Source organism: Streptopelia decaocto, assembly GCF_964273445.1.
Source record: "Streptopelia decaocto genome assembly, chromosome: 1".
Classification (NCBI taxonomy): Eukaryota; Metazoa; Chordata; class Aves; order Columbiformes; family Columbidae; genus Streptopelia; species Streptopelia decaocto.
Window position 1 is genome coordinate 54,612,654 of NC_138663.1, and position 20,752 is coordinate 54,633,405.

General features: G+C 43.1%; 1 protein-coding gene across 1 annotated transcript; it reads right to left on the bottom strand.

The window, feature by feature from the left end:
• Nucleotides 1-934: 934 nt before the first annotated feature.
• Nucleotides 935-20,501, bottom strand: LOC309450293 (uncharacterized protein). Its single transcript, XM_082073081.1, has 12 exons — nucleotides 20,210-20,501; nucleotides 17,776-18,021; nucleotides 17,319-17,431; nucleotides 16,389-16,471; nucleotides 15,086-15,112; nucleotides 14,784-14,998; nucleotides 11,908-12,108; nucleotides 7,529-7,774; nucleotides 5,413-5,522; nucleotides 4,945-5,027; nucleotides 2,026-2,052; nucleotides 935-1,942 (listed from the first exon to the last, which is right to left on the bottom strand). The coding sequence occupies exons 1-12, from the start codon at nucleotides 20,387-20,389 to the stop codon at nucleotides 1,788-1,790; spliced, it is 1,686 nt and encodes a 561-aa protein (XP_081929207.1). The 5' UTR covers nucleotides 20,390-20,501; the 3' UTR covers nucleotides 935-1,787.
• Between the last annotated feature and the right edge of the window lie 251 nt (nucleotides 20,502-20,752).

Below are 20,752 nucleotides of genomic sequence, written 5' to 3' on the forward strand. Positions count from 1 at the left end.
GAAAACACAAAGGAGGAGGAAAACAGCCTCTCTTTTAACAGATAAACCTATGGCCTTACTTTTGCAATGTTTGCTGGGTTTTGTTTGTTTGTTTGTTGTCTGTTTGTGGTGTTTGTTTGTTTGTTTTAAACAACCTAATCTGCCTAGTTTGGAAGACAGAACTGAGTTTGGCTCTCTCATAAGTAGGTCAGCATGGGTACTGAGACCATTGTCACTGAAGTGTGGAAAAGAAACTGCTCATCTCCTGTCTGCGAGTACGATGTCTTGGCTACAGAAGCTCTGGTAGCCAAGAAACTAAAGATATATGAAGAGCAAAGATATATCAAGGTCAAAATTCAGAATTTTGTCCCCAGCCATATTTGCATTTTGAAAAATGATTTATTCAGGGAATGCTGTGGTTCTGAGATGAGTCTACTGCAAGCAGTTAACTACCTGGAAGAGTAACATGAGAAACTTTGGGTCCCAGTTCCAGTTCAGAACCCCCCCAGCAGTGGGGTCGAGACTGGGTATGCAGAAACACTGACAGCTACCACAGGGGCAGAACTGCAGAAACAAGCATCGAGGGGAACCCCCCAGCTTCTTTACAGCACTGTGTGCCTGTGCCCTGCGGCAGGGCAGGATGCAGGGGCATCTAAACCCACCTCTGAATAAATACAGATCACTACGGTCCAGATATGAGCTTGTGCAGCTCTGCTCCTTCCAGCCTCCTGCTGCTTTCTGCCTGCTCCAGATGTGCAGGTTCTGGGAGACTCAGCCCCTGGCAGCTGTTGAGCCAAACGCATAACTATGGGCACAGCACGATTTTATTTGGAGATTTATGCCATCTTTCCCAGCATTGTGTTTCTCAGCATTGTACAGGATGGAGCTGAATGTGGAGGTTTTTTTGTGCACCAGCAGTTAAGCTTTAGGTCATGTAGCAAATACACAATTGCTGTACATGGGAAGCAGGTAATAATGATTTATTGTTTGAAACAGCATCCAAAAACTCTATGCTCAGAAAAAAAAACCAAACCAAACCAAACCAAAACATGAAATCAAAACCAAAACCACAAAAAGCCCCAAACAAACAAAACAAAACCAAAAACAAACAAGCAAAAAACCCCCCAAAAAAACAAACAAAAAAACACAACCCCCAAAAACATATAAAAGAAACAAACCACAAAAGATTGCAGTGATAAATAATCATGTGTAAACACAAATGAAACTACATCTTGGCACAGGTGATGTGTTTAAAACCAAATTCCAAGCAAAAAGAAGTACCAATGGCCCCAGTACACTGCAAGACTGGGAAACACACTGCCTGCCCCAGGATGCAAATCTCAGAGCTCACAGTGGTCCATAAATTCTTTAAAAAAAATGCTTAAATGAAAAACCTCTCAAGGCTACTCTGCATCTTGCTGGGGGAGTGACTGAGGAAAGAGTGCAGTAGGAACAAGAGGTGCATGACCTGCCTGGGGCCTCAGCCACCCCTGCAGCCCTTCCTGAGCAAGTGTGGCAGGCAGCTGCCTGCACCTTTGTGTGCTGCCTGGGCAGCGTGCTCCCATATCCACCGGATCCCATTCACACCACTCGCTTTGAAAACGCACATGGGTAATTTAAAACCAGTTACTTTACTGGGCAATGAGGAAGTTCTCCTAGCTGCCGCCTGCAACCAAGATGGTATGTCTGTACTTCTAAATCACCTGTGGATGCAAACGATGTCTCTACCAATCTTTGTGTTGCCAGTAACTTATCTGGAGGGAAGGGATGAGTTGATTCAAGGGCTCTCGTGGTCTTCTGCATGTGTGTCACTCACTGGCAGGTGCTACAGGCCAGCGTTTTGGTAGCAGCCAGGTGGCCAGAATTGTCAGGATAAGGAGTAACAGCCTTAAAACAACAACGCTGATACAGTACTTGTCACATGCAGATTTGCTGTCCCACTCTGGGTACCAGCTGGAATAACCTATGAACAAAACAAGTTACTTGTTTTCAAGTATAACTGCACCAAGGGCAACAAATGGAAGTAGTAATTCTGGTGGTACTTACTAGGGACTTTGTCACGTTCTGCATTTCCTAGAGAGAGAAAAGAAGCACACATAAGCAGACTTACATGTTATAAACAATTTGAGCCTAAGCCAAAGGGAATGAAGTGTAAGCCTCAGGATGGGCTTACAAATGCAGCTATGGGAGCTGTCTTTCTTTTCAGGAAGAAGCAAAGACCCACTGACTTTGGGAGAACCCTGTGGTCGTTCTCGGGGCTTTGCTGGAGAGTTCTTGATCACATCGTGTTGACTTGGCCTCAAGTTGTACCAGGAGAGGTTTATATTGTATATTAGGAAACATTTCTTCGTGGAAAGGGTTGTCAGGCATTGGAACAGGCTGCCCAGGGAAGTGGTTGAGCCACCATCCCTGGAGGTGTTTAAAAGATGTATAGACGAGGTTCTTAGGGACATGGTTTAGTGCCAGAGTTTGGTTAATGGTTGGACTCAATGATCTTGAGGATCTCTTCCAACCAAAATGATTCTATGATTCTATGATGCTATGACTTCTCCTCCCACCAGTGGCTGGCATGGAGAGGACTCACTCCCCCAGGTGTGCTTCCCAAAATCATTTTGGCTTTTGCCCAGTGCTTTGCCTTTAAGATCCTTGGCCTGTAGCTAACATTAAACAGTCCCATGTGTCAGGGACTCTCTCTTGTTCCTGCATTGCTGGTGTTTTAACACAACATTCCTGCTCCATTAGTTGACCTGGGGTCGCTCTCCATCATCTTTGCCAAGTCTTGGGAAACGGGAGAGGTGCCCGAGGATTGGAGGAAAGCAAATGTCACTCCAGTCTTCAAAAAGGGCAAGAAGGAGGACCCGGGTAATTATAGACCGGTCAGCCTCACCTCTGTCCCTGGGAAAGTAATGGAACAGCTTGTCCTTGGTGCCATCTCAAGGCATATCAAGGATAAGAGGGTTATTAGGGGCAGTCAGCATGGCTTTACCAAGGGTAGGTCATGCTTGACCAGCCTCATAGCCTTTTATGAGAATGTAACAAGGTGGATGGATGATGGCAGAGCGGTGGATGTGGTCTACCTTGACTTCAGTAAAGCCTTTGACACAGTCTCCCACAGCATCCTCACAGCTAAGTTGAGGAGGTGTGGTCTAGACAATAGAGTAGTGAGGTGGGTTGCAAACTGGCTTAGGGAGAGAAGCCAGAGAGTGGTAGTCAATGGTGCGGAGTCTAGTTGGAGGCCAGTATCTAGTGGAGTGCCTCAGGGGTCAGTGCTGGGGCCAATATTATTCAATATATTCATTAACGATTTGGACGAGGGAATTGAGTGTACTATCAGCAAGTTTGCTGATGACACCAAGCTGGGAGGAGTGGCTGACACGCCGGAGGGCTGTGCTGCCATCCAGCGGGACCTGGACAGGCTGGAGAGTTGGGCAGGGAAAAATTTGATGAAATATAACAAGGGCAAGTGTAGAGTCCTGCACCTGGGCAGGAACAACCACAGGTTCCAGTATAGGTTGGGAGATTACATATTAGAGAGCAGTGTAGGGGAAAGGGACCTGGGGGTCCTGGTGGACAACAGGATGACCATGAGCCAGCACTGTGCCCTTGTGGCCAGGAAGGCCAATGGCATCCTGGGGTGTATTAGAAGGGGGGTGGTTAGTAGATCGAGAGAGGTCCTCCTTCCCCTCTACTCCGCCCTGGTGAGACCACATCTGGAATATTGTGTCCAGTTCTGGGCCCCTCAGTTCAAGAAGGACAGGGAACTGCTGGAGAGGGTCCAGCGTAGGGCAACCAAGATGATTAAGGGAGTGGAGCACCTCCCTTATGAAGAAAGGCTGAGGGAGCCAGGTCTCTTTAGTTTGGAGAAGAGGAGACTAAGGGGGGACCTTATTAATGTTTATAAATATATAAAGGGTGAGTGCCATGGGGATGGAGGCAGGCTCTTCTCGGTGGCAAACAATGATAGGACAAGGGGTAATGGGATCAAGCTGGAACACAAGAGGTTCCACTTAAATTTGAGAAGAAACTTCTTCTCAGTAGGGGTGACAGAGCACTGGAACGGGCTGCCCAGGGAGGTGGTGGAGTCTCCTTCTCTGGAGACATTCAAAACCCGCCTGGACATGTTCCTGTGCGACCTCACCTAGGTGTTCCTGCTCCAGCAGGGGGATTGGACTAGATGATCTTTTGAGGTCCCTTCCAATCCCAAACATACTGTGATACTGTGATACTGTGAAGTGCTAGGCAGAAGTGTGACCATACCCTCAGCCCCCCCAGGAATGTCCACAGTACAGTGCCCTGTCCTTCTTATGGGAATTACAGAAGGTCTCCTCCCCGCCTGACTCCATCCATCCACTGCAAAGTTAAGCGCAGGAGAATCAGGTGGGCTGCCAGGGTCTCAGGCTGAGCACCATGTCCCTGTGAAGGGCTCTCATGTGTCAGCCTGGCTTTCTCCCGGTGCTTAGGGGAAAGCAGATGGCCTTGCTGATGTTCACTGGAGCAAGCAGCTTTGGCAGGACCATGGCAGCTCTTCTCTCCTCTCCTGCAGCGCACAGCGTGGGCAAGGCTGGCTTGGACCTGCACCAGCTCACACTGCAGATCATGCACCAGGTAGCAAACTGGAACCCCTGGGAGGGGACGTGGGCTCCCTTCTATGCTTCCTGTTTCTGCTAGCAGTAACTTCTGGCAGGGATAATGACACCTTAAACTGGAGCCACTATATCTCCTGTATCATACTCTCCAGCACCCAAAGAGCAAACCCAACGCATCACTCCCCAAAATAGAAAACAGGCTCTTGGTGGCCTCCTCCCCTCTCTTTGTGCATCACTGCTCACTTGGCTTCTGGCTGCAGTTTTTCAGACTATATTTAGGAATAGGAAAGTGCTGTGCCTGCCACCTGCCAGTATCTTTAGTGTGCTTCTTCCCTTTCTACATGTACTTGGGGAGGAGGGCTGGTTGTCTGCTACTTACTACACAACCGGCTGGCACACTGCTCGCCTTTGCAGTCGCTGCATGCTGCTCCCGTCTTGTAGGGGTGCCCTGGGTAATTCCCACTGCAAAGGAAAGTAACACTGCTCTCAAACCACCCTTGGGATTAGAACCTTAATACCTGCCGCTAATTAGTTTTTAACCTGGGTTCTGTTTCACTTGTGTTGATAAGGAGATGGTTTTTGGACGGTCCCTGTCTGAGTGCCCTGTGCCCAAGACAGGCAGCAAAGCAGGAGAGGCTGAGTGTAACTGGGCACCCTGTTTAGAAACCTGGAGACAGCAGTATTGCTAACCTGGGAATTAAAATAGTCTCAACTCTGGATAATTTGTGTGTGTGGAGACTGTGGGCTCTCAAAAAACACAGATGGACTGATCTAATAAAGTTGCATGCTGTGAGAAGGAAGGAGTAGAACCCAAATCCTGTGAAATATTTGTAGTGAAAAACCTTACGCCGGCCCGTAGTTGCAGATGAAGTGTGCTGCATTGGTTACGGAGATGTCCATCATCTTGGGACAGAAGTGGACAGCACAGCCAACCTTGTAGCTTGTAGCCCAAACAATCTGCAAAAACAGATGTGTACATTGGTGATAAAAGCTTTGCTTTAGCATCTGAAGCATCAGAGAGAAAACCTTCTCTGTTTCACAACAACAAATTGGCTGAGGAACACTCCTTGGGCAAGCTTCATGGGGGAAGGCATCACTGATGGATCTTGAAATCATAGTTTATTCTGAAAAATGCTGTGTTATTTTGCCCATTTTACCAGATATTTGTAAAAATGACTCTGAAAGAAGGAATAACTGGCTGTAACAGGTAGTTTTCCTTTCTTGCAAAGATGAAGTTCATCTCCTTTGCTTCAAGGTAATCTATTAGCTTTCTGTCTTTCCTGCTGGGGGAGATCAGATCAAATCTGTGCAGAAAAGGCTGAATGATCTGCTACAGCTCTGAAGAGGGCTGATTTCCCCTGTACTAAATCCAGTAGGGAAACATGGACAGATTGCTGGAAGGCACTGGTGTTTTGGAAGGAGCAGGGAGAAGGAGCATGTCTGGGCTATTTTCCTGCTTTTTAGCATCACAGCCATGACTAAGAAAATCTAGAGGCAAGTGCATGACACCATCTATTAATTCTCTGTCTACCAGAAGCCATTTGGTTTGATCCTGCATCCTATATTCAGCTCAGAGATTTCAGCGCCGCCAAATGCTGCAGTCCTGGAAAAACAAACCCTGTGAGAGAGGGGAGATGGGAGCACAGTGGTACCTGATGGTGGTACAACAGCAGTCATGACTAACTATGTGAGAGATGTGGAGAGATCCTGGCAGCACAGGAGATGAAGAAACACAGTTGTACCTCCACTGCCTCAAAGGTGAGGCCTGGCCCTTTCTGTTTGTGCCAGTTCTGGTAAAAGGGGACAACCCTCAGGCTCCTGAGGGTGTTCTCAGTGCAGCAGCAGGGCAGAGGCTCTTTCCTGATGACAGCCATAGACAACTGGATCCCGAAGGACAGTAAAGGACCAAATTACAGGATCCTCACCATCCCAGGTGGCCACTGGCTGAGGCATATGCTGGGGATGTGATTCTAGTATCTACAGTAATCAGTAATTGTACCCAGGGGGAAACTTCTCCATGGTTGGGAAGAAAGAAAAGGAGCAAGGGGTTCCCTGAAGGTGCAAACCCAAGGGTGGCTCCCAAAGCTGGCAGATATACAACTTCTAGTTACAGTCACTACCACTGCTGACTCCAAGTGAGAATAATCTTATTTTCTCATTCTTCCCCATGCAACTGCCTGAGCTGCTTCTCTACAAACAGTATGGTAAACACCACTGCACCTTAGTGCCAGGTGAGGTGTGTTTCACTGCAGTTTCCAGATGCTGACTCCTGCCATGTCCTTGTGAGCAAGGTCAAAAAGCAACACGCTACCACCCCTCATGGCTCCTGCATCCAAATATCTTCTCTGTACGTGTTGCTTGTGTTGTTCAGATACCACACCAGCTTCAGCTCATCTCTTCAAGTCCTAAATGCAAATGTGTATCTCCACAGAAAATATTAAATAGCCTCAGGCTAAAATATAATCCCTAGAGTCACTGTTACAAGCCATCCTGCTCTCCCATAGCTGTGGCTAGTGACTAGGGCATGGCAGTGACACTCCTCTCCCTCACTTTGGCTTCTTTGGGAATTGTGGATAGGAAAAATTGCACACATGATGCTTGCAGAGCTGCAGCCCCCTTCTTTACATGCCGGTATTTCCCTAGCCCTTGGTATGTGGATGCTGCCTGCCAGAGCTAGAGCCTCATCCCGCCACGCGCTGCAGCTCATAGCCATTGCCTTGCCTGGCTTTTGGCCACAGCTTGGCTAAATCTGACTGCACGATGGCTGTCCTGTTTTCTTCCTGGAAGCAAATTGCAACTGACATAAAAATAATAATGCAGTGCTCTTTTCCTCCCTAAAATGGGAACATGAGAGCATCTTGTGCACACAGGCATAAAATAAAACTGCAGCACTTGAAAACCAGTTCATTGAATCAAAATGGTAATACCAGTTCATGGTTTAGACGGAGAAATGCAATGCCTACCTGTGTATAGTGGCCGCATACTCCTCTGCACTTCTGGGTGGCATAATCGTAGGCGCTGACCTCTTGGTACCAAGTGGAGATGGCTCCTTGCACAGTAAAAGTAGAAAGTGTGCCAGTCCAGAGGTTTTCTCCAACAGGGGTAAATTTGGGGTGAGCCTGCCCTGGTTCTCTGAGGTGTGTATTATGTTTAAACAGGCATTTCTTCGCCCAAGCTTTCGCTGTCTTTGCCAAATCTGGATCCCAACTCTGCAAAATAAAGGCAACTAAAAATCACTTTGGTATCTTAGAAATGCAGTTGAGTAATTTTTGGGCGAAGCTGGATCTCAGTATTGCATGTGCTTCAGGTTTGTTTGTTTTTTGCTTCTGCTGAGATACACAGAGTTACATGGTAAATGGACTTGTAGGATCATTTATAATTTGAAATTAGTTACTCATAAAACTTGAGGAAGTTTTAAGGGTGGTGAGTGATCTTGGTTGACTGATTGGTTGGACACCGAGAGCTGTATGTCAGTCAAAAATAGTATTTGGGGTGCAATCTGCATTTCCAGGCTGTGCCAGCCATGACAGAATGTTAATGTAATTTAAACAGTGGATTTACAGGAAATCTGGAGACTGAGGGACATGCTTACCTTACCAATCAGACTGGAGTCTTGGGCAGCCTCATGCATGAAGGCCACTGTTTGCAGGTCAGCTCAGAAGCACGCTGGGATTTTTGGGACAGTTTAAACTCAGCCCCTGTGGGAGATGCACTCACTCATCCAATGTCAGCCCCTTGGTTTGCATCTTTGTGTTTGGTGGCTTCAAATGCCAGTATTGAGTTTGCATGTATGGAATCACTCTTTCACTTGCTATTCAATCCTACAGAAAGTGATTATTTAAGCAACTGAGTTGTATAAACGTCTTTTGTTTGTACTGGAGGTGGTGTCTGGTTTTGCTAGATTTTCTTTGGCACACAATGTGATTGAGCGAATACAATAATGTACCTCCCAGAAAATGCAGTACCATGAGTGTATGGCTCTAGTTCTAATTACACTTTGTGCCATGTAAATTAAGTTGTTCAGCACTGCTGAACTACTTTGGATTAGACTTTAAAAAAAACAAACAACTTTTATTTGTCCTTTTCTATATGGATTAAAATATCTCAGTTGCATCTGCAAACATAGAATCACTAGAGAAATTGTTCTGAATGGATCAGTAATAGTGACTAAGGAAAAGGTGTTTTTTAGTTTTTATGGCTATGCTTTACATAATATAACTTTTTTGTACCTTAGATAAATCTGAAACAATTTGTGTATTGTTTGTGTTGCCAATAACTAATTAAAAATTGCAAGATCATACCAAAATACATCTACAGAGATCTGAAAAGATTTTTGTAACCTATGTCTTCCATTTCTTCCTATGGCTAACATTTGGTGGGGGGGAGGTGTGTATTTGCCCACAAAAACTAACACATAAATAATTTGCCTAGGAACACAATGTATCCAATATTAAATGTAAACTTGGGGTGGGGGGGTCTTAATTCAAGTGAGCAGTTGATATTTCCCTAGGTGGTAACTTCTAAGGACAATGAACAAAATTGGGTATTGTACAAAGTTTTCTTCCAGTCCCAGCATTACTGCAAGTTGAGAGGCTGCAGTTCACATCTTGGTGATGCTCCGAGGTCACAAGGAGAAGACCCTGCTGAAATGTATGACAGTGGTGGACGCACCTCAGTGTTTTTCACATTCTGCTTTTTGAAGGTCTGCACCCCTCTTTTCTCCTTCATCCTATAATAGTATTAATAATAAGTCTAAAGTTTCATAAAGCTATACATAATAATAAGCTTAAAGGTAATAAGTTTAAAGGTACTTTCCTTTTTTTGTGTGACTGCTTGAACTGGCTGACTGGTGTAAAAACAATGTGCAGAAATTTATATTCTAGAATGATCTTTAGTATAACTATAGTTATACTCCTTATTTTCTTATGAAACTGCATTTATGCAAATAGGTTGGACTAAACTGCACAGGGAAAATGCGCAAGATAGGGAGGTTTGCAGATAGATATTATTGCTGTTTGAGAAAAGAGCAATTACACTCTTTTTTAACCCATGAACAATTTCTCAGTTTTGGTTTTATAACCGAGATGAGTTGTTTGGTGATTTGGAGAGGGAAAATTCACATGATTTGTGAAAAGTGATGTGAGGCAGCAGTAAGTCAAAGGAGATTGTTGTGGAGCCCTGATGAAGCTGGTGAGACTCTTTCTGCTGGTTTTGAAGAACCTTAGAGCAGACCTAAGCAACGCTTTGAGTGAATGGGAAAGGGGAAACATTTGTCAGGTAAAAAAATATTACATCAACATTATCATTTTCTAATAAATGTATTGCAATGTTGCTTGGGTTTTGTTACTTGCAGTTAAAGAAGTTGCTGTCTTGAATTTTTTTTTCAAAAATTCCTTTTCCAAAAGGTGGAAATGCCCTGAGTTCATAGCCTTCATTTTTATTTATCTTGGTGGACAGTTATCTTCATTAAGCAGAAATTCCCTGTGAAATAAGGAAGTAATCTTCTTTTCCTCATTTTTGAAGTTATAAAGACCATTCAAAAATTAAGAAATATGCTGTTTTCAGTTGCAATGCTTTTACTTCCATAATAGATACTATCAGGTAGTGTACTTCTTTCTCTTTTTCCTGAAAGAGATCTAGGGGTTTTGCAGTGTTTTAAAAGAAAGTTGTTATTATTAGTTTAGGGTTTTTGAGGTTGTTTTTTGTTGTTGGTTTGGTTTGGTTTCGTTTGTTTGTTGGTTTGGTGGGCTTTTTTTTGTAATAAACTTTCTTTGTTTCTTAATCCATTTTTTTCTTCCTCCCCGCCCCAGATTTCAGTTCTTTAATTTTTCAAAAGGAAAAACTAGGCACAAAATTACCCTAATTTTAAAAGATGCATACTGTTCTTTTAATACATCACAGCAAGATTTGGTTAGCGTGGGGCCAGTGAAGCAATCTAGAAAGCAGCGTCTGGAGCAATATGCAGTGGAAGTTCAGGACCCACACTGGAAAGGCTTCCTACCACCCAGCTGAAGAAAGCTGAAGTAAAAGACATCTAGAAGAGAAACTAAACAGTTTCCTGTCAGGTTGAGCTTGTCCATTGCTCACCTACCCTTCCCTGATGGGCGCTTCTCTTTCAGTGTTTGACAACTAGAAATAGAAAATGCACTTTTAAATTTTTTTTGAACTTTCATTGAGGTGTTGCTAACTATGGATGTGGTTATGTCCTCTTCTGGTGATGACCATGCAAGATGGCAAGAAAGAGGAGCAAAAGAAGAGAGATGAGAATTAGGACAATTGCTGTGGTCTGTCTGATTGATCTGTGGAGGTTATTGCAGGAGGAAACTCAAATATTACCCAATCAAAGCACAAAAGGTGATGAAAGTTGCAAGAGGCAGCTCCTAAGCTACTGGAATTGAACATCTCACAAATCAGAGGTGGGCTTCTCAGCCATAAGCCCAGCTTTGTGCACGCATTTACAGCTTCCTCCTTGATGGGTTTTCTACGTGCCACCTAGCTGGTGAAATGTGAAGTGGCCGCTTCAATGGTTTGGGTATCACAGAATCATAGAATGTCCTGAGTTGGAAGGGACCCACAAGGATCATCGACTCCAACTCCTGTCCCTGCATAGGACAATGCCACAGTTCACACCGTGTGTCTGAAGGCACTGTCTACTCTGTTCTTTAATACTGTCAGGCTTGGGGCCGTGACTGCTTCCCTGGGGAGCCTGGCTGTCTTTTGCACAGTGGCTGCAGATATTATTGGCTCCTGATGCAGTTGGGGGGAAGGAAGGAGGGCAGAGCGGTGCAGGACCTGATGCCTCCAGCGCTTGCTCCGGCTGCACTTGTTGCTTTTTGGCTTCCCCTGCAGCCCCAACACCTGTGAGCAGCTGCTCTGTTGGCTCAGTCCCCAAGAGCCTTGCAAAGAAAGCTTAGAGACAGCTCTCCAGCATTGTTTGGCAACGGTCTCTGCCTTTGCTGACTCAAGTATGAAAGGTTGTGCTTGGGTCTGCACATAAATTACACCCTGGGCTGTTGAGCTGTGGTGCCTTGGAACGAGGAGGCTTTTCACAGCACAAAACGACAGCGTTAGGTTGAGCATTGAAATCTTGGGGTTCAAATGAGGAAATTAAGCCAGGCAGAAGTATACACACACCCGATTGCATAAAGCCATCTGATAATCAGAGCCTTTTTTTCTGTTTTAAAAAGAAGTAGGTCTTATGACTCCAGGAAGTTAGTTTCTTTTTTCTTTTTTCTTTTTTTTTTTTTTTTTTTTTTGCACTTGATCACAAAACAATCTTTGAGAATCATAAACACCATCACAATGCTACACACTTGCATGTAAGTCATGAACATCCCCTTACCATGTAGAGCATGTTGCTTGCTGGTGGGTTCACTCCAGACCGGACTCTGTTATGAGCTTGCACACATTCCTCAATAAACTTTGGATCTCCAACATCAGGCAGTGTTGATGGTTGATAGGAGTCAGAATAACAGAACTGCAGTAACACCAGCACACAAGCAAAAAATATGCTCCTCATGATTCTCAGCCTCTCGTCTTCCAGCTTTTAAGAGCAGAGCGTTTCAGCTGTACAAAGTGGTTTTGGCTCCATCAGCAGCGTTTTGCTTGGAAGGCTTGTGGGCTGGACTTATCTTAGCCATGGTAACTGAATATGGCTTTAGTCACAGGAAATGAGTCATAATGCAGGAGCGTGGCTAAGAGAATGAGGAAGTTAAGCTACAAATTCACCTCAGAGCTGTGGCAGCTTTGTCTTATTTTTTCTTCTCTAGTTGTGATGAGCAAGCTTTTTCAGTCCTGTCCTTTGGACTTGTGTTTGTTTTGTTTTCTTTTGTTGGCTCTCATCATCCCATCCATAGCAATCACTATATCACTATGGATTAAAGTTTTGGATACATTTTCTGCTTTTCATGAAAACAGCATTAGTGTTACAGCAGTTACCCTGAGCCCAAGTGCTGTGAGAAGCAATTGATTTGAACTATGTCTTTTACTACAGTATGAACAGTCACTTTGGTTGTACATCGAGTTATTGGAGGGTTAAGTTTGGCTGAGAAATGCAATTTAAACATGCTGCAGTTATTGACGTGTTTTTCCTGTGATCGTATGCTTGTGATCTGTGTTGTTATCAATTTCTCCTTCCATGCTTTAGAAATTTGTAATTAATTCCATGCAGCCCAAGCCCCAAACAGAGCTGAGTGCTATGAAGGTTGGTGCTGTCTCATACCAGGTGCCCAGCACCTATGCAGCCAGGAGCTGGGAGCTGATGTCCCATGCATGTTGTTTCAGATGCTCAACACTCCCTGCTCAGACCCACCACCATCACCACACTCTTCTTCATACTGCCCATAACTATCACCTGTCCATCAAGTTCAGGCCCTTTCCCACAGTCCCAACCTGGACATGTCTGTGGGAATGAAGTTGGGTTTCTTCCTACTCCAGGACTCGTTTTAGGAATCTGTCTCCTTTGAACACCTGGGCCCTCAGTTGTCACTTCTGACCATGCAGTCCTGTAGTGTTGGGGCTGGTGGCAAAGCCACATTCAGGTTTCTGGTCTGGGTCACACTGTGAGCCTGCAACACTAGCCCTACAACACACACATCTTTGGGTCACACAACCACAGCTATTCAAGGGGAGACTATTTACAGGCGAAAAGTGTCTCTGAGGATGAGAAACACTATGTTCACGACTTCCCTACACACCGTTTTTTAGAGCAGAATAATGTGGTGGGTTGACCCTGCCAGCAGCCAAGCACCCACATGGCCATTCACTGACTCTCCCCTTCCCCACCAGGACACAGGAGAAAACAGGACTGAGAAAAGTGAGAAAAATCGTGGGTCAGGGAAGAGACACCTTAATATCTGTGGAAAGAAGAGGAAACAAATAAAACCCCTTAGTGATGGAAAGGCAATCACTCACCGCGCCCAATGACTGTCCAATGCCCAGACAGTCTCTGAGCAATGGCCACCTGGAAGGGAGCCCGCCCACCTTTCTTATTCCTCTACCCCTTTTTTTTTTTATTTTGCTGAACATGATGTTATATGGTATAGAATATCCCTTTGGTCAATTTGGGTCAGCTGTCCCAGCTGTGTCCACTTGACCATCCCCGGCCTACTTGCTGTTGCTACGTATAAAAGATGGCACCAGACAAGAATTAACAATTGTGAAATTAAACATACACCTTCTTACATGGTGACATTTTGCAGCATATGACAAAAGCCCAGACTTTGCGGGCTCATTTTTATTCTGTGGGAAGCCATGCTCCTTCAGAGCTGCAATGTGCCTTAGAATTTGAGTCACTGTGTTCTCCAGACGTTAGGACTAAGATAAAGCAGGAGAAACAGCTTTAAATATTGATAGGGTAGTTATGCATTGCTAATATCAGACAGTATCTCTTAGCTTGAAAGATGTGTTTATTTCCCTTACTAACAAATGTATATAGGATCAATAGGGTTTGAGGGCTAAATGTCTCTAAAAACAAACTGAATCCATTAACAATTTGTTTGTTTGTGTTTTTTTGTTTGTTTTTTGTTTTTGTTTTTAATGAGGCTGTGATCTTCCATTTTTGAAGCTGAATCTGTGCTGGGCCCATTTAATCTTCCCTCTCCTGTTTTTCCTCTCTGCTTCCCTGCTTTTCTTGCTCTATCAACATTCTCTGGTATTCTTCTAGCTACAGAAGACAAAGCTTAACTCTGAAAGAACAGAATAGTACAGCTGACAATACAGTAACTATAATGGAGACTGATACACATAGGCTAACTCTAGTAAAGCACAAACTTTACTCTTTCTGTTCTTAAAAAATAATACATACTTCGGAGTTAATTCTCCATTACCTGGGGAAAATGATGTCTGGAGTAAATAAAGGTTAATGGAGATGAGTTAATGCTTCTTGTTTTGGATACAGTGTGCCACTTCAGACATGCTTTGTGATGTTCCAGGTTTCCAGCAGGCTTGTTAGCATATATAGTAATATATAGTCTATGTGGTCCCTCTAGCAATCTACCCCTGTGCTAGAGTGAAGATGCTCTTACAGACGTAGAAGCATGTTGCAGCTACTGCCAACAGATTATACGAACGCTATGCACAGCCACTTATATCTTGCCTTGAGTGAAGAAGCTGCCCTTTCTATGCTGGATAAACATCACAAGGATAATGGAGAGATGACCGAGTGATTTTTTAAGTATGTGCAATTCTCTGAGAGTAATACAGTATCTTAATTGATCATTTCTCATTAAGAAAGATGTCTGGATACCGCTGTTGTACTAAAAAGGCAGCACCAGTAGCCAGTATCAAAAACAGTGGCCTTAAAATAGAAACACTAAGACAGTATTGGTCACAAGAGGGACGCGGATGCTCAGCCGGTGGTGGGTGAGGCCTGGGGGGACGGGGCCGTGGTGGCTGGGGCTGTGTATCCCAGTCTGGGTGCCAGTAGGTATAATCTAAAAAAGAGTGAAGAAACAGCTGTTAAGACCCATCAAACTTAGGCACACTTAGAGGAAAGCAACTAAGAACAATTCGATACGTACCTATCAGCCTCTCACGTTCTGTATTTTCTGTAAAGAGATCAGAAGAGGAAATAAATGTGAATATCATTCAGTGGTGGTTCTTAATGTAAAGAGATAAACCATGGCTGCTACCTGGCTGATTGCATGATGCAATCAGATCCCCCCAATCCTGCAAGGGGGAAGCCAACCAACAAGAGCAGGTTCCTAATTGGTGCGGGGCTCATATTGGATTAAAAGAGGAACAGAAAAGAAACAGCTGCATTAGGAAGAATTTGTGTCATGGGGAGGAGGGGATAGCAAATAAAAACCAAAACATAGAATTTATTTAAAATGGATACACAAACCAAAGTTAAGTAGTTACAGACAGACAAATATAACTATTAAATTTATCACAGAAGTACACCTTTGCTAAGAGCTTTGATGCATTTGCAGAATTGCCTACATACATCGTATTGGAATTGCTGATTTGCCCTGTAGAATATGGTAAAACAGATTGTAGGATCTAGCACTTAATTTTTAAAAGCTCTCTTCTTTCTCTCCCTCCCCCTACTCTTCGAGATGTTTCTGTTTTTCCTGTGATGCATCAGTCTGAGACTTCAAGATGAGTCAGCCAGGATATCACAGAAGGAAATAAGAATACCAAATGCTCAATTATTTCTACAGCTGAAGCTATCTAGATCTTGCCTAGTAGAGATCATCCCCATTAAACCTCTGTATAAAATTCATATTTTATTTAAGACGTTGTTGCATGTCCTTTAATGTCTGTTTATTTAAAACACTATTTCTGCCTAATTTGGGACCGAGTGTTGTGACATAAAAGTCCACAGCTCCAAACTGCTGTGGAAAAACAAGCTTTCACAGCTGTATTTCAAAAAACTGCAGAAGTTAGAAATCAGTGTGCTTTTCAGTATAGTTGTGTTATTGGTTCAGAACTATAGTTTTCTGGAAAATGTGATAGAACATGTAAGCAAGCAAGAAAGCAGAAATTAAATATACCATTTTTGCTAGAAAAGAAGAACTGGACAATTAATTTTTGTTGTGGCTAAAGTTTTACATTTGACTTCCTGATCAGATAAAAGCAGAAAGTAGTCTAAGTTACACTTCATCATAAACTCTGGCTTCTACCTCTGAGAGCCTTCAACAGCAAAGTATTTCAATTAATTCCTTCTTATACTATCATTACCAGAGTTTGGTACTGTTGCTGTGTGGTGGGCTACAGACCAAGTATGTACTTAGTGCAAATTGACTTGCTGTTATATTTCCACTGAAGATTACATCACTTTTATTTCTATGCAATTTGCTTAGTTCATCACTTTGGACTTACCACAGAGCTTGTTTACACACTTCTCATTACTGCATCCACTACATGGTGGTCCTGCTTCATATGGTTTTCTTGGGTAATTTCCCCTGCAAAGCAGAAGAACAATATTTTATTAGCTCAGTTGTTTGAAAAGCAATTTAAATACATGCTTTCATCAGATTGTCAGAATAATTTATCATGGAAAGCTATTGTCGGGAGGGATCTCTTTATCCAAAAACTGATCATTGCAATTGTTTGAAATTTCTTTCAGATCAGATTAAAGCTCTCACTGGCATGAGGTGCAGCTGCCTGGTGACTCTCACCATTTCAAATTAATTAGACTTCTCAAACAATACTGTATTATTCAGTGTAAGCATACAAGAATTTGCCTCTAGTCTCTCATTATTCACCTGTATTTTAAAAACAAATCTGTAAAAGGTAAGTCCAGAAATTGCAAGGTATGAGATAACTAGAGAGCCGTCTTCCTTCTATTTCTTCAATTAAAATGTATTGTTTGAAGTTCGGGTGGGGCCATAGAAAGATGTAATCTTTCTCAAGCGGAAAGCTTGCACCTTCCCCACATTTCCTGCAGAGACTGAAGTCAAACCAGATCTTACTCCACCACTCTTGGTTATGGTGAGTACTCTTGGCTAGGATCAGTTTGTGTGCTCTTTTGGGAAGGGACTTTCTGCAGCTCCAACTATGTCCAGCAGCTTCTGCTTTCAATGGCTGGGGGAAATTTTGCTTGGACTAGTGACATGTAGACAGAGCTGCTTCTGAAATTTGTTATAACTGACCAAATAATTGTTGGCATCTGATAACCAAGTAGATTATAGGATATTTTAAAACAAACCAACCAGACAAAACCAACAAGCAAACAAACAAACAAACAAAAAAACCCCACAAACACACAGACAAAAAAGCCCTAAGTCCCAAATACCATAACTAACTTACGCTGGCCCATAGTTGCAAACGAAATGTGCTGCTTTGGAGAGTCCTGGAAAATTTTCAACCGCATCGCAGAAGTGAACTGCACAGCCAACTTTGTAACTCTCTGCCCAAACAACCTGAAGGGCAAAGCATCTTGTGGAAGTTTAAAACAGCCAACACAGCAGCAACATCAACAACCCAATGGGCAGTTCAGACAAATGACTGATTGATAGGTGATTTTGCATTTGTTATCTGGCTACCCTGGAAACATGAAATTGTCTGGGGGATAATCCCTTTCCAACATTACTGAGACAAGGATTCGGGTAACCCTGGGGCTCAGAACATTTATTTCCAATCTCATGCAGCGATAAACTGGGGGGTGAAAAGCCCTGCTGTAATTCCTGTTCCAAAGCAGTCTATTCTGAACCTGGATTTTCTGTGAAACCATTGCATTATAAAGCATTTGGCATGTAAGGCTCACCTGGGTGTAGTGACCACAGATGCCACTACAGTGACGGGTGTTGAAATTATAGCTGTTGACTTCATTAAACCAGTCACTGAGAGCTGCGTCCACGGAGAAGATGGTGGCTGTGCCAGTCCAGATGTTTTCTCCAACAGGAGTAAAGGTGGGGTGCACCTTCCCCTGCATTTTAAGGTAGATATTGTGCTTAAACTTGCACTTCTTTGCCCATGCTTTGGCAGTCTTAGCTAAAGCAGTATCCCAGGACTGTAGAAAAGGAAAAAGACATAATAGAACATGCACTGCAGTGACTTAGCTGAATTACAATGTTTTAAACAGAAACTTGGAAGGATTATTTTCCTCTTTGCTGCTTCCTATCAGTTTCTTTCTCTGACTTGACATTTCTACTCGATATAATTTTTTTTTTTCTTCTTTCTCCCTTAGATATTGCAGGACACATAGTATCTATCTGCTGTCCTGTGGTATTGGACTTGTTTAAATATTTATAGCTGGATTGCTGTCTTCAAGCTGCTGTGCCTGAGAGGAGGTAACTGGGTGAAACTCCAGCCTTAGAGGGGCTTGAGGGACTTTATGCCCAGGAGCTGCTGGCTGTCCAGGGATTTGCATTTCTCAATTATCAATAGACTAGATAGGAATTCTGTTCTGCTAGCCAGGATGGAGAAGCAAAGAGTCACAGCTGCTCCCTTTCCCAGCCCCTTTTGCCTCTTTGCTCTTCTCCCTCCTCAGCGTGTGGCCAAAGCAAATAAAAGTTCATTCATCTCTGCTGGGCTGAGGAGGGACCATTCTCATCCTGAGAGGCACAAGTGATGATTTTGAGAATCCAGTCTGTGAGACTTGCAGAAAGATTTTATGCCACTGAATGACCAGGCAATAAAATTCAGTACAGAAAAATATAAGTTAAGGGATGTGAGAAAAAAACAAAACAAAACAAAACAAACAAACAAACAAACAAAAACAAAAAAAACCCCACCACTTTATAAGACTTTATTTTCATAATGACAGGCTTGGAGATGGCTATTATCACTTGTGAATCAATGTTTAGTGGCAGTCTAAAAAGCAAACAAAGTGTGGGGAATTCCTTGAGAAGGAATGGAGAATAAAACCATATGCACCATTGTAGAAGTCCTGTTAAATGCTGTGTGCAGGGCCCCACCTTGAGAAGGGAACACTAGAACTGGAAAGGACAGAGACAACATGGAGGAGGATGATCATCCTCAAGTATGGAGGACTCTCCTAAAGCAACAGAGAGTACTCTGCAGCTTTGATCAGAGACAACTGGACATCTTCTGTGAAGTAGGTAAATAAGCAGTAATTACTTGCTCCTTCCAATACAGAGACCAGAGACTATCAAACGAAGCTAGGAATTAACAGGTACAAATTAAAAGCAAGAAGGTACTTTCATGTGACTTGTGGTTAGGCTGTGCAGCTCTTGCTAGACAATGCTAGGGATGATAAAATCTTGCATGAGATCAAGGCTGTAAAAAAATCATGCAAGAAAAGTCACAAACTTTTAAATACAATGCAACACATTTGATTCAAGAGGTTTCTGTGTATTTGTCCTACTCTTATTCCAGGCTTGTTGGATGTGTTGTCTGAGCAGCTAACTTTGCTCCTGCGAGCTAGCATTTTAAATTAAACACTGTTTTTTAAAATGGCAATAAATTAAAATCTTCCTTTCACAGAAGTGATTCATTTTGTGCATGTGGTTATGCTTTTAACTTCCTTTCCAGCTACACCGCGCTGCTGGAGGGCTCAGAGTAATGACACGAAATGACAGGGGTTACCTCTCTCAGCTCTTTGTCTATCTCCCTTTTCCCTTATGTATTCCACCAAGCAAGGTGAGACCTATCCATAACCATTACATATCCATAACCACTATATTTATGGGAAGCTCCGCTTTCCAGCCCAGGCATCAGTATCCCTACTCCCCAAACCCTGCTACAGCAAACGAAGATCAGGTATCTAAATGGATGTCCTGGCAAACCCCTTTATTCAACACACGTTCTAGACTGGAAAAAACAAGGGGAAATGATAGATTTTCAATGAATCCTGTTGTGCACACTGCCTATTCAGGAGTTTTTTAACACCAAACAGCCTCCCTATATGAAATCTGGACTACCATAAAATAGATTACTATCTCTCTTAGAAAGAGGTAAATGAAATGCTGAGAACTTAACACGATATTTTCAATACAGCCCTTTGCTCTGATTAAAGTTTAGAGTAGCAATCCATGCCTAAACAAGGAATTCCCTTCAAATTATTAAAACTGAACAATACCGTAAAAAGTCTTTTCTATTTCCTACGAAGAACTAACATATATAATACAAAATCATTGACAGAAGGGGAAAGAAAAGCACAAAACGAATAATAAGATGGTCTAAATCAGCAGCACAATCTATATTAATTTTCAAACAGATCACAAATGTCTCCTTACCATACGAAACATATTGCTGGCTGGTGGATTCACTTGGGATCGAAACTTGTTGTGAGCTCTCACACAGTCTTGAATGAATGTTGCATCTCCAATGTCAGGCAAGGGATATTGTGGATCGGCATGACAGCAAGTGAAGAGATCCAGTAAGAATAACGCCACAAAGACAAATGTGATTTTCATAATTCTTCAATGCTTTCAGTAATTTCTTTTTAAAGTTTTTAAAAGAGAAGTCTCTTAGGTGGAGATAACACTGGCAAGCAGTTCCTTAGAGGCTGTCATTTGGGTGTGGAAGCACTTGAAATTGTCAAAGCAAGAGGAAGTGAAATTGCTTCGTAAGGTACAGTTCTGCGTGAGCTCACAGCTGCTAAACTATGAAACTGGCACCTGCTATGCATATTAGCAAGGAACAACACTCCAGGTATAATTCTGCCTTCTCTTTGAGCGTGCTCCATTCTGGTTGACTGCCAAACCATTCTGTGATTGTAGGTCTTACCTGAAGAGATGCTGCAGAACAGCTTTCTTAAAACCTGCATCAAACAAAAC

Coding starts and splice junctions, on each gene's coding strand:
- LOC309450293 (XM_082073081.1), bottom strand. CDS start 20,389: ATGAAAATCACATTTGTCTTTGTGGCGTTATTCTTACTGGATCTCTTC. Junction 17,432..17,775: donor TCTGTGGTCACTACACCCAG/GTGAGCCTTACA, acceptor TTTGCCCTTCAG/GTTGTTTGGGCAGAGAGTTA. Junction 5,523..7,528: donor TATGCGGCCACTATACACAG/GTAGGCATTGCA, acceptor CTGTTTTTGCAG/ATTGTTTGGGCTACAAGCTA.